The sequence below is a fragment of the Pongo abelii genome, chromosome 23 (assembly GCF_028885655.2).
Source record: "Pongo abelii isolate AG06213 chromosome 23, NHGRI_mPonAbe1-v2.0_pri, whole genome shotgun sequence".
NCBI classification, from domain to species: domain Eukaryota; kingdom Metazoa; phylum Chordata; class Mammalia; order Primates; family Hominidae; genus Pongo; species Pongo abelii.
The window spans coordinates 51,228,784-51,242,255 of NC_085929.1; the positions used below are offsets into that span (position 1 = coordinate 51,228,784).

A 13,472-nucleotide genomic window follows, 5' to 3' on the forward strand; every position below is an offset into this window, starting at 1 on the left:
TGTCTGCATGCTCCAGCTTCTAGCGGTGCTCCCTGCCAGGGCCCCCCAGGACAACAGATCTGTGCAGGGTCGGGGACAGGCGTGTCATTCTGCAGGGCCTGGCTTGCCGAGCCGTGTACTCCTCATTGTGAGTCCAAGACACACCCCCTTTTATCTGTGTGACTGTATTAGTTTCCCAGAGCTGCTGTAACAAAGACCACAAACTCGGTGGCCTAAAACAGCAGAAATTTGTTCCCTCACAGTTCTGGAGCCAGAAGCTTGAAGTCCAGGTGTCACTCCCACCAGAGGCTCTAGGGGAGGAGCCTTCCCTGCTTCTTGAAGCTTCTGGTGGCTCCTTGGCTTGTGGCTGCATCACTCTAATACGTACCTCCCCGTGGCTTTCATTTCCATGTCCAAATCTCCCTCTCTTTTCTCTCTCTCTCTCTTTTTTTTCCTTTCTTGAGACGGAGTTTCACTCTTGTCCAGGCTGGAGTGCAATGGTGTGATCTCAGCTCACTGCAGCCTCTGCCTCCTCCTGGGTTCAAGCAATTCTCCTTCCTCAGCCTCTGGAGTAGCTGGGATTACAGGTGCCCGCCACCACGCCCAACTAATTTTTTGTACTTTTAGTAGAGACGGGGTTTTGCCATGTTGGTCAGGCTGGTCTCTAACTCCTGACCTCAGGTGATCTGCCCACCTCAGCCTCACAAAGTGCTGGGATTACAGGTGTGAGCCACCATGCCCATCCTCTTTTTTTTTTTCTTTTGAGATGGAATCTTGCTCTGTCGCCTAGGCTGGAGTGCAGTGGTGCAATCTCAGCTAACTGCAACCTCCACCTCCCGGGTTCAAGTGATTCTCCTGTCGCAGCCTCCCTAGTAGCTGGGATTACAGGCGTGCACCACCATACCCAGCTAATTTTTGTTTTTGTTTTTGAGATGGAGTCTCACTCTGTCACCCAGGTTGGAGTGCAGTGATGCAATCTCAGCTCATTGCATTCTCCGCCCCTACAGGTTCAAGCGATTCTCCTGCCCCAGCCTCCCAAGTAGCTGGGATTATAGGCACCCACCACCATGCCCAGCTAATTTTTGTATTTTTAGTAGAGACAGGATTTCACTGTGTTGGCCAGGCTAGTCTCGAACTCCTGACCTCTGGTGATCCGCCCGCCTCGGCCTCCGGAAGTGCTGGGATTACAGGCATGAGCCACCACACCAGGCTCCCTCTCCTTTCTCTTGTAAAAACACTAGTTATTGGATTGAGGGCCCATCCTTAGTTAAGGATCATCTCCAGGTCCTTAATTAAATACCGCTGCAAAGACCCTATTTCCATCAAGTGTAAGGCTTGCTCTGTCATGAGAACTGAGTCACTGATTGATTGATTGATTCATTCATTCATTCATTCATTGACTGTGCCAGCACTGGGCTGCTCAGGGCATAGATTCAGCAGAGAACAGCCTCCTGGAGCTTAAAGTTCTCAGAGGGAGGCATTGGTAAATAAACAAGGAGGTAAGTAAATGCAGGTGGGCTTGGTGCTGGGAGGAAAGCAAACCAGGGGCCCTGGAGTGCTGAGCATTTCGCTGGGGTCTGCCTTCCGTTCTTTCCTCCACGGATGTTGATTCTGTAGGTGTGCAAGAAATGTTTGGTTTTTCTCTTTTGAGAGAGGGTCTTGCTCTGTCACCTGGGCTGGAGTACAGTGGCACCATCATGGCTCAGGCAGCCTTGACTTCCCAGGCTCCAGCGATCCTCTCACCTCAGCCTCCCAAGTAGCTACAGGTGTGTGCCATCACACCGGCTAATTTTTTTTTTTTTTTGTATTTTTGGTGGCGATGGGGTTTCGCCATGTTGCCCATGCTGATCTCGAACTTCTAAGCTCAAGCAATCCACCTGCCGCAGTCTCCCAGAGTGCTGGGATTACAGGCGTGAGCCACTGCACTTGGGCCACCGGCTGGCCTGCCGGCCGGGCCCCCCTTACAAAACATAAACCAGGACTGCAGAGGTTGTTTCCTGAGTGCCCACTCCTTATTCATTGGTCTGGTTTTGCCCCTAGCCTGTGACAGATCTGCTGCCCAGTACCAAGGCGGCAGAGATGTGTTCCCATCGGGCTCTCCCAGGCTGGTGGGGTGACAGATAAAGATACGAAGGCTGACCTGCCATACCCCTGGCACCCCCATCCTTATCCCTTTCCTTCCTTCCTCCCTCCTCAAGGGCCCCTGTCCCTGTTCCCTGCTAGTTCCCAGGCAGCTCCAGTTCAGTCCTCCCTGGGTCTGGCCCCTGTGCCCCTACGGGGCTTCCGGCCATGAAGGCCGTGCTCTTGGGCTGCGGAGCCAAGGTGTACTTTCACATCTTCCCGCTGGAGGAGGAGGAGGAGGTGGGACAGGAGTGGCTGGCCACTGGGGCGTGCCCTGCAGGCAGAGCTGAAGTGGCTCAGGGAGGGCCTGTGTGGAGGAGGGCCTACACGCCAGCCTCAGGAGCCAGGGCATGAGGGTGCCCTGCTTGGAGGCTCTGGCAGGGTCAAGCAGCCCGATGACCCCTGACTAGGCCCCAGCTGCCAGCGTGCCCTTGGTGGGCTCTGTGCTTGTGCCCTAGGTGGGCTCTGTGCTTGTGCCCTAGGCCTGGCCGCAGCCTCTGCCTCCTGGCAGGGATGTATCTTGCCATCCCCTCCTGCCTCCCCCAGCCCCAGAGGCTCTAGAGAAACTCCCAAAAGATGTCCCAGATCCAGAGTGGGCCCCAAAATGCCATGAGGTCATGTAGGGGTACCAAGCCCTCTGAGCCAGTGCCCCGCCAGTTGCCCTCACCTCTGTCTGGGGATCCCCAGCAGGGCTCACCACTGCAGAGACCCCAGCTGGGGGTGGGAGGAGATCCCCAAGCCCCACCCCTGCAGTCCACCCCAACACAGACCCCTCCATGTGTTTGGGCCAGAGGGCCTCAACCATGATGGGACACTTCCTCCTTGCCAGGCCTGTGTCTCCCAAATGTTTGAGGCTTTAGAGAGCCAGGCCCACCTTCTGCTTGAAGTGGAGGCCCAGGCAGGCAGAAGTAGTGCGTGGCCCCAGGATGCCAGCCTCGTGCAGGGCCGGCGATGATTCACTTCTCACTCACTCCGCACAAATCCACCTCCAAGGCTAGGGTGACTGTCTTTCAGCCTACAAATGGGGAAACCTGGCCGGGCGTGGTGGCTCATGCCTGTAATCCCAGCTACTTTGGGATGCTGAGGCAGGAGAATCGCTTGAACCCGGGAGATGGACGTTGCAGTGAGCCGAGACTGCGCCACTGCACTCCAGCCTAGGTGACAGAGCGAGACTCTAACTCAAAAAACAAACAAACAAAAAACAAATAGGGAAACCGATGCCAGAGGAGGAAAGGCACTCGATCAAGATCCCCTGCTGATGTCAGGGTCTGGGGTCTGAATCCAGGTCTAACATGGGGCCAGGACACAGGGACACATGTGGGTTCTTGTCCCAGCTGGGGCCAGGGCGAGGTGGTGGGTGTTGGTGGCAAGAGCTGACTTCCATAGCTAGGGTTAGAGCACAAGGGCAGGGCCCTAAAGGACCTTGTCTGCACTCCCTGGTCCTGGACAGGAACCAGCTGAGGCTGTGACGACTCCAGCCACCTGCCCCAACCCTGCACCCGTGTCTCCCCCAGCAACACTGTGCTCCCCATTACACAGCAGTAGTACCACCTACACCCTGCCCTGTACTGGGCCCTATGGATGAGCTTTCACTCCCCACAGTAACCTTTAAGGTGAGCTCAATACTCCCATTTTGCAGATGAGCAAACTGAGGCTCGGAACGGTACAGGGAGGCCAAACGCGGTAGCTCATGCCTGTAATCCCAGCACTTTGGGAGGCCGATCCAGGTGGATCATCTGAGGTCAGGAGTTCAAGACCAGCCTGGCCAACATAGTGAAACCCCGTCTCTACTAAAAATACAAAAATTAGCCCAGCGTGGTGGCGGATGCCCGTAGTCCCAGCTACTCAGGAGGCTGAGGCAGGAGAATCACTTGAACCTGGGAGGTGGAGGTTGTAGTGAGCTAAGATTGTGCTGTTGCACTCCAGCCTGGGAGACAGAGTGAGACTCTGTCTCAAAAAAAAAAAAAAACGGTACAGGGACTGCCCAGGTTCATGCAGTGAGTTGGGACGGAAGCTGGGATTCAACCTAGGTTTCACCAAAAGCACGTGCTCATGAGGGTCTCTGAAGGCCAGAGGATGTTGGCTGAAGCCTTCAGGCTGGATGGGGGCCTGGGGGCAGTGAGGGGGCCTGTGTTCGGCTCCCCACCACTCCTACCTGCTTGCTCTGGGTCCCAAGCTCCCTGCCCCTCGGAAGCAGCCTGGGCAGATTTCTTGCCCTAGTTCCCAGAACCTGTGACTCTGAGGCTTTATGTGTTGAAAAGGACTTTGTAATCACAAGGGTCTGTGTGAGGGAGAGGCGGGGTAAAAGGGACAGAGATGCAGTGACAGGCACAGAGAGCTTGGAAGGTGTTACGCTGCTGGCTGTGAAGATGGAGGAAGGGGCCCCAAGCCAAAGAATGTGGGCACCTCTGGGAGCTGGAAAAGGCAGGGACAGATATTTCTCCCCACACCTGAGCCTCCAGAAGGAACGGCCCCACCAACACCTTGATTTTAGTCCAGGGAAACTGATTTAGAACTTCCAGGCCAGGCGCAGTGGCTCACACCTGTAATCCCAGCACTTTGGAAGGCCAGCGCAGGCAGATCACCTGAGGTCAGGAGTTCGAGATCGGCCTGGCCAACATGGTGGAACCCCCATCTCTACTAAAAATACGAAAATTATCCGGGAGTGGTGGCGCGCACCTGTAATCCCAGCTCCTCTGGAGGCTGAGACAGGAGAATCGCTTGAACCCGGGAGGCAGAGGTTGCAGTGAGCTGAGATTGCACTGTTGCACTCCAGCCTAGGTGACAGAACGAGACTCCATCTCAAAAAAACAGAGAAAAAGAACTTCCGACCTCAGAACTGTAAGGGAACAAATTTGAGTTGTTTTCAGCCACCGAGTTAGGGGTAATTTGTTATGGCAGCCACGGAAACCCACACTCTGAGCTGCTCTTTCCTCGTGCGCGCGGTGGTACACCACTCTGACCCCCTGCCCGCAGCCCCTCCCCACCCAGCCTCATGCTGGGGAGGTGGAGAGTGGAGGTGGGATGTGAGGTGTGTGGGCAGGCAGCCAAAGGGAGTCCATGGGCGCGGCACTGTCTCCACCATGGCCTGTTCTGGACAGACGGGGCCCCCAGATCAGCCCCTCGGGCCTCAGCCCTTCCTCTTCAGCCCAAGCCCCAGTGGCAGCAGGTCTCAGCACTGCCAGGCACCATGGAGCCTCCCTAAGGGTCCTCCCCTTCTCTTCCTCACCTGCACCCCCCCAGCGCCCAGGAGGGGCTGGTCCCCCTGCTGGGACTTGGCCTCAGGAGGACTTACCCTCCTGGGATGTGAGGCCCTGCCCTGGGAGGGCACTGCCTGCTGGGGCTGGGGGGGCTTCCTAGAGGAGGCGGTCCACATCTGGACAAGGGAGGTCATGGGCCGTTTCCACTCGAGCCCTCACCCAGAAGCCACGACATTTACACATGCCCCATCTGGGCCCGTCTTTGCAGGGCCCAGAGGGGCAGCTGGGGTTTCGTTTCTGTTTTGGGAGATGTCAGGTCACATGAGACCCTCCCACCCTCCTTGCCCTTCCTCTGTCCCTGAGTGGCCCGCAGCGAGGCTTTCTTGTTTACCAAACACCCTTACCCCACCTTCTCCCGAGGGTTTGGGTGGGGTGGAGAGGAGCAGAGGTCCTGGGTGTGGGGGAGGGGCCTCTGCGGGTGGCAGGCTGTGTGACTCTCTGTCTTCTCCTGTAATCTGGAGGCTGGTGGTTAGGCGACTGAGAAGCCACAGAGTAGGTGGGCCCAGGCCGGGTGTGGCCAAGGTGTGGTAGATACAAGCCTCTCCCTATAGCTTCACAGAAAAGGCGGCAGGGCAGGGCAGGGCAGGGCAGGGCAGGGCAGGGCAGGGCATGCTGACCTTACAGCACCCCGGGCGGTAGGCCCTGGACTGAGAAGTCCATTTTCCAGATGGGGACACTGAACCACTGAGTGGTTAGGTGGTAACTTGGCCGAGTTACCCAGCCCAGAAGTGTAGTTCAGAGTCCACAGAGGGAGGAGGCAGGGGTGGGGAGTGTGGATGGGAGACCGCCCAGGGCGAGGAGCCCAGGAGAGGCTCTGGCCTCCGCGGAGGGAAGGGAGTGCCACGGCGTTCACAGGCAGGTGTTCGCGGGCAGGTGCTCTCTGGGCTTTGCTCTGTGCAGCCAGAGTGTGAGGCCAGGTGGGGCGTCGGGAGGTCTAACCGTAAGCCAGGTAGACACTTCTCCCCCAAAAAGAAGTAGCTAGCTCTCCCACACAGCTGCGAGGAAGGACAGGTGAAGGGCGAGCCCCAGGCAGAGGGAACAGCAGGATGGAGGCCCCGGGGCAGAAAGAAGCCAGGGCAGCTCCAGCCTGGGGCCTCAAGGGGATAGTGAGGAGGGCAGTGTGAGTGACGCCAGACCCAAGACGGCTACAGGTCAGAGGGAGAACCTTGTCCAGAGGTCCCATGGTGTAGGGTCACCTCTGGCAGGGCGACCAGAGTGCACTGGAGGCCCCCAGGGGAGTTAATGAAAAGGAAGGAAGGACAGGCTAATCAGGGCAGGTCACTGAGGACAGCAGGGCTGAAGCCTGGGGCCCACTGCGAGCCTTGGAGGCCCTGGCTACACCGCTGCACTGTCCCCTCTGCCTGAATTGGGTCCAGCAGTGGCTCCGCCGTCCGCTGTAGGGGAGGCCTGGGCTCCAGGAAAGAACTTGGGAAGGTACCTCTGAACCTCCATCCAGGGTGTGGGGACAGTGGCCAGGAGTACCTCCACGCGCCATATCCCAGAGGCTCTCCCAGCAGATGCAGGGCTGGGTGGAGCTGGCCCTGGCATCTCCCCTGCCTCCAACCCACCCCAGCAGCTGGCACAGGGCTGGGAGGGTGTCTGCAGCTGCCAGGATTGTAGGGTAGCTGCCGTTGGGAGACAGCTGGTTTCCTAGCAGACTTCCCTTGGGATTTTCAACTTTTTTTAGTCTGAAAATGGGGGCGGGGGGCAGCTCTACTGTGACATAGTTGTGGGGCTGGGGCCACCCCAGGGCTTCTCACAGGGGAGCGTCATCCCAGCCATGAGGGGATGACCAGCCACCAGCGTCACCCCTGGGTCGGCTCATCCTTCAAACTCTCTGGAGGTGGCGCTCTCACGATTCCTGATTTACAGACAGGAAACAGAAGGTAGAGAGCCTGTGTCCCCAGACACGGGACTAAGGAGCATTCCGGTGCAGTCGGGCACCCCAGGCCAGGGATATGTATCTGGCGTGATCTCGGCCGGTGCCCGCTGAGAAGCTGGTGAAACCCTGGGCAGAGCTGGATCTCAGCCTGTGGCCAGGCCAGGCCAAGCACCAGCTGTGGAACCTGGCACAGCCCCCATGCTGCTCAGAGCCTCCTCGAAGTGTGTGGGATATGAGGCCTGTGACCTGCCCTGCTCCAGGGAGGGTAGGGAGACAGGGAGCCCTGGCTAGTCCCGGCTCTGTGTGGGGACGCTGCCTGGGAGAAGGAGCACAGAGGAGTTCAGGTGCACAGGGGCCCAAGATGCTGGCCGCTCTGTGACCTCAGGCAGAGAACTTAGCCACCTGGGCCTTGGTTTTCTGATCTGCAAAATGGGTGGCCAAGTCACAGGGAAGGGTAGAGTTAAAGCAGTTGAGGACGTTAGGAGCATGGTGGCAGCTGCCTGGTTTGTGGTGTGGTCTGCCATAGGAGCCTTAGAGCTGCAGCCAGGTCCTGAGTGGGATGTGGCTGTTGTACCCAGACCTGGTTCTCACCCTGAGGACCTCGTGGCCAGCAGCGGGCACTCGTGACCAGGAAAGTGAATCAGCAAAGTGCTGGTGGAGAGTCTGTATTGGGAAGGGAGGAGTTGGGTTCAGAGGGCTTCTTGAAGGTGGTGGCCTCTGAATCAAGATGAATAGCTGCTTGCCTCATGGATAGGGACGAGAAGGGCCTTCCAGACAGGAGAGGCAGTTGCTACTAAGACCCAGAGATGTGGCGCTGCCCAGAGGGTCCTGCACTCTCTGGGGTCAGAGCTCAGGATGCCCGGGAGTGTTGGGAGGGGCCATGTCAGGAGGAGCCTGGATGCTGCCTGCAGGACCTCAGGCTGTGCCTGCTGGGCAAAGCCCTGGGCAGGGAAGGAACTGTGGCCTCCACAGAGGGTGGATGTGGTGGAGAGGTGGGAGGCCGGCTCGTGTCATCCAAGGTCCAGGCAAGCCAGGAAGGGATACGGGGAGGGCTCTAGGAGGTAGAAATGGGCTGGACTTCCCGGCCTCAGGTGATTCACCCACCTCAGCCTCCCAAAGTGCTGGGATTACAGGCATGAGCCACCCCACTTGGCCTAATTTTTGTATTTTTAGTAGAGGCAGGGTTTCGCCATGTGGGCCAGGCTGGTCTCGAACTCTTGACCTCAGGTGATCCACCCATCTTGGCCTCCCAAAGTGCTGGGATTACAGGAGTGAGCCACCGCGCCTGGCCTGTTTTTGGTTTTTGTAGAGGCACGGTCTGTGCTGCCCAGGCTGGTCTTGACCTCCCAGCCTCAAGCAATCCTCCTGCCTTGGCCTCCCAGAGTGCTGGGATTACAGGCGTGAACCACGGTACCCTGCTGCCACAGCTACCTTCACATCACAACAGTCACGTTGAGCAGTTGTAACAGAGACTGGTGACCCATGAAGCCTAAAAGATTTGCTTTCTATCTGTTCACAGAAAACGTTTGCCAGCTCCTGCCTTAGAGAGTTTTGTCTTGTTTTGTTTTGTTTTGTTTTGTTTTGTTTTGTTTGAGACGGAGTGTCGCTCTGTCGCCGAGGCTGGAGTGCAGTGGCGCGATCTCGGCTCACTGCAAGCTCTGCCTCCCGGGTTCATGCCACTCTCCTGCCTCAGCCTCCTGAGTAGCTGGGACTACAGGCGCCCGCCATCGCGCCCTGCTGATTTTTTGTATCTTTAGTAGAGACGGGGTTTCACCATGTTCGCCAGGATGATCTCGATCTCCTGACCTTGTGGTCCACCCACCTTGGCCTCCCAAAGTGCTGGGATTACAGGCGTGAGCCACCGCGCCCGGCAGCCTTAGAGAGTTTTACAAACGGGCAGGAAGCATGAGGGGGTCAGAGGCCCCACAGCTGGCTAGGGACGCAGTGATGCTGCTGAACTCGAGGTGGCCGTGGAGGCAGAGAAGGGGCAATAGTCCACAGGACTTGGATGTGTTGGGGGGTGGGAGAGGTGCAGGGATTTCCTGGTTTCTGGCCTGGGCAAGGTGGGGTTAAGAACCCAGAAAGGAAGTTGGCTGAGGTTTGGCCACATAGTGTGTGCAGAGGACGTGTGAGCAAGGTCCTGGGGCAGTGACCAGAGGGCATCTGGTGATACAGGCTGGGCTCCAGCAGGGCCGGCCTGGGGATGCAGGGCCTCGGAATTGAAGTGGGTGTGAGCAGGGTCCGGCAGGGATGGCGATCCTGCCCTTCTAGGAGAGAGGGAAAGAGGAAGGGGGCCTGATGGGCAACCAGGGGGCTCTCAGACCTCAGGACCGCAGTGTTCTCTTCCCTCTGCCCACAGCATCCACAACGGGGTGATTGCCGTCTTCCAGCGCAAGGGGCTGCCCGACCAGGAGCTCTTCAGCCTCAACGAGGGCGTCCGGTGAGTGCCTGTCCCACCTTGGGCCAGAGTCCTTGAGTGGCAGGGAGGGCTAGGCCCAGAGTCGAAGGCCCCAGCCAGGCCCCTGATCTGCCAGCCACGCCTGGGCTTCCTCCCCTAGAGGCCATCTGTCAACAGGAGAGTGAGGCCCAAGTTAGCAGTGGCCGCGGGGCCAGGACGTGGTTTCCCGAGCTGCCATGTGGGCCGTGACCTCCACAAACCACTTCAGGCTTGGTGGCCCTGCGCCCCCACAGCCCCAGAGAAAGTTCTTCAAGGGGAAGCAGGGTGGGACTTGGACAGCAGCTGGAGATGACGCCGACGGCCCCCACTGGTGCTGAGTATCATGAAGGATATTTATTCTGTTAAAGAGGAAGGACCCACCTGCCTAATGACGGGAGTGTCATTCCCAGAAAAGCAATTGCAGCCCTGCCAAACACCCCTCGTTTCCTGTGAATAGCCGGGAAATGAGGATTGCGAAGCAGCAGGCTGGACACACACCCACCAAGCTGCTGCCCCAAGCCAGGTGGCGGAGCTTCAAGGGAGTCTAGGGTTGCCATTTGTAGTGGAGGAGGCCAAAGCTCAGAGAGGTCAAGTGACTTGCCCCACATCACACAGCTGCTCCAAGGACGCAGTTCCCAGCTCTGTGCTATTTCCTTTGGCCCTGACCCTGTTACCTTGTTCCTGTGTCAAAAGAATACTGGCAAAATAGGCAGTCACCCTTCCCCTTGTTATTCAGGAGAAGAGTCAGTGGACTGGCCAGACTTTCATACGCCAGCGCCCCCCTCACCCTGTGTGGCAAAGCTGAAGGGGCCCTTACATGTGGGTAAACTGAGGCCCAATACATGCCACTTGTTCAGGGTGTCCTGCTTTTCTCTGGCTTATCTGGCCCACCCCTGTGTGGGGCTCCGGGAGCTCACTTTCCTGATGAGCCTCTGCTTCAGGAAACAGGAGCCTAAAGGATCTGCCAGGGGGCAGTTTGGTTTGGTTTTTGAGACGGGGTCTTGCTCTTGCCCAGGCTGGAGTGTGGTGGTGCAATCTCAGTTCACTGCAACCTCCACCCGCTGGGCTGAAGCAACCCTCCCACCTCAGCCTCCTGAGTGGCTGGGACTACAGGTATGTACCACCACACCCGGCTAATTTTTTATTTTTTGCAGAGATGGGAGTCTCACTACCCAGGCTGGTCTCGAAGTCCTGGGCTCAAGCCATCCTCCCACCTCTGGCTTCTCAAAGTGTTAGAATTACAGGTGTGAGCCACCATGCCCGGCCAGCGGGGTATTTAAACAACAACAAAAGTAGTTAACTTTTAAATTTATGAATCCAGTGGCAGGCACAGTCCCCAGCTTTGGACATCCTTCTCCCCTGCCCCTCCTTGACATGGATAGCATTGGTAATTGGCTGATTCTTGCTGCTGCCTCTCCACAGGGCTGACACAGAGCAGGCGGCCTCCCCAGGAGTGTGTGCTGGGGGTGGGGGCACAGAGAAGCTGCCCTGGGCCCCAGGCTCCCCTCGCCAGCCCCAGGATTCTATTCAAGAAATGCGTAAAAATCGGGGGCTGTGTTAAACTTTGAGCCCCTGGACAGTTAGGTTATTTGGGACAACTTCTTTTTAGCCAGTTCAGAAAGAAGTGCTGGAATGTTTAAGGAATAAGAGCAGGGTCTTTTTACTGAAGCCTTGCTCTGTGCCAGCCTCAGACCAGGAGTTTTTCACGCCAAACCCGTCCATGGCCTGGAGCAGTGGCTCATGCCTGTGATCTCAGCATGCTGGGAAGCCAAGGTAGGGGGATCGCTAGAGGCCAGGAGTTTGAGACCAGCCTGGGCTGAACATGGCAAGACACCTTCTCTATTAATATGTGTTAACGTTTTTTAAAAGTAAATTAAAAAAATACTCATCCACTCTTCACTGCAGCCCTGAGGAGTGGATGCCTTGTTATCTCCATTTTACAGGTGAGGAGTCTGAGGCACGGAGCGGTTGACGTGGGTTGCTTGAGGTCACAGGGCTAATAATGAATAGGGCTGGAGCTCAAGCCCCTGACATCAGGGCTGCTGGGTTGTTCAGCCTCCTGCCCTACCCTGGCTCTTGTGGATGGCGTGGCCACATTAAATTCAATGGCATTAGCCTGGGCACAGTGGCTCACCCTGTAATCCCAGCACTTTGGGAGGCCGAGGCAGGAGGATTGCATGCATTCAGGAGTTCAAAACCAGCCTGGGCAACATGGCGAAACCCTGTCTCTACCAAAAATACATAAAATTAGCTGGGCATGGTGGCAGGCGCCTGTAGTACCAGCTACTCAGGAGGCTGAGGCATGAGAACCATGTGAGCCTGGAGGAGGAGGTTGCAGGGAGCCAAGATTAGGCCACTGCGCTTCAGCCTGGGTAACTGAGTAAGACCCCGTCTCAAAAGAAAAAAAAGTGAAATGACTTTAATTATACATTAAATCCACAATTGGTCACTAGCTTTGATCCCATGAGAGAGTCTGTTACTAGAGACATTGATTACACCAGCCTCCAAATGGTCCCCCCGCCTCTTTTTTTTTTTTTTTTTTTTTTTTTTTTGAGATGTAGTTTCACTCTTGTTACCCAGGCTGGAGTGCAGTGGTGTGATCTCAGCTCACTGCAACCTCCGCCTCCCGGGTTCAACCTCAGCCTCCCGAGTAGCTGGGATTACAGGTGTGCACGACCACGCCTGGCTAATTTTTATATTTTTAGTAGAGACAGGGTTTCACCGTGTTGGCCAGGCTGGCCTTGAACTCCTGACCTCAAGTGATCTGCCAGCCTCAGCCTCCCAAAGTGCTGGGGTTACAGGCCTGAGCCACCGCACCTGGCCTCATTTCTCTTAGGTTCGTGTACCTAGCAGTGGAATTGCTGGGTCCCATGATAACTCTGTGGTTGTCTTTTTGAGGTACTCTCGCCTTTCCCACAGTGGCTGTACCATTTCACTGTCCCACTTAGCAGCGTATAAGCAGGGCGGGAGAGTTCAATTTGTCCACACTCTCACCAACACATGTTAATTTCCACTGCTTTCCTTCCGAGAAGTGGCATCTGTTTGTGGTTTTAATTTGCATTTCCCTGATGCCTGATGATGTTGAGCATCTTTTCAGGTGTTTATTGGTCATTTAGATATCTTCTTTGGAGAACTGTCTGTTCCCATCCCTTGCCCATTTTTCAGTTGGATTATTTGTCTTTGCATTATTGAGCTATGAGAGTTCTTTATATATTGTGGATCTAGGGTCTGTTAGATACTGGTTTATAAATCTTTCCTCCCATTCTGTGAGCTGTCTTCACTTTCTTTCTGTGTCCTTTGAAGCACAAAAAGTTTTAATTTGTATAATGTCCAGTTGTCTAGCTATTTTATTGATCCCTTCCTTTGATTACCTTTCTTCCTCCTAAGGTACAGAAATGAACACACTTTGCATAATCATTTTTACAGGGAGAGAAAAATCTTTTTCTTTTTTTTTTTTTTTTAAGAGAGTAGGTTTCTACCTGTTGCTGAAGAGCAGTGGCGTGAACATAGCTCACTGCCGCCTGCAACTTATGGGCTCAAGTGATGCTCCCACCTCAGCCTCCTGAGTAGCTGGGACTAAAGGCATCCAGCACCAAGCCCAGCTAATTTTTTTTATTTTTTATAGAGATGAGGTCTTGCTCTGTTGCCCAAGCTGGTCTCAAACTCCTGGGCTCGAGCAATCCTCCTGCCTCAGTGTTGGGATTATAGGCGTGAGCCACTGCACCTGGCTGAGAAAACAAGAAAAAAATCTTAACAAATAAGTCACTTTCTGTCCAGAGGGCTGCGGATTTAA

At 55.9% G+C, this 13,472-nt stretch overlaps 1 protein-coding gene across 4 annotated transcripts in view; it reads left to right on the forward strand.

Annotated features, from left to right (window-relative positions):
* The window catches only part of PRR5 (proline rich 5), a 69,593-nt gene that overhangs the window by 36,222 nt on the left and 19,899 nt on the right, over positions 1–13,472 (forward strand). For 3 of the 4 annotated variants that reach the window (XM_054543780.2, XM_063723107.1, XM_024239998.3), the window contains one exon: positions 9,602–9,682. The exons of the other annotated variant lie outside the window; for it this stretch is intronic. In XM_054543780.2, coding sequence (XP_054399755.1) covers positions 9,602–9,682 — 81 coding nt within the window. The remainder of the gene's footprint in view (positions 1–9,601; positions 9,683–13,472) is intronic. 4 annotated transcript variants of the gene reach the window in all.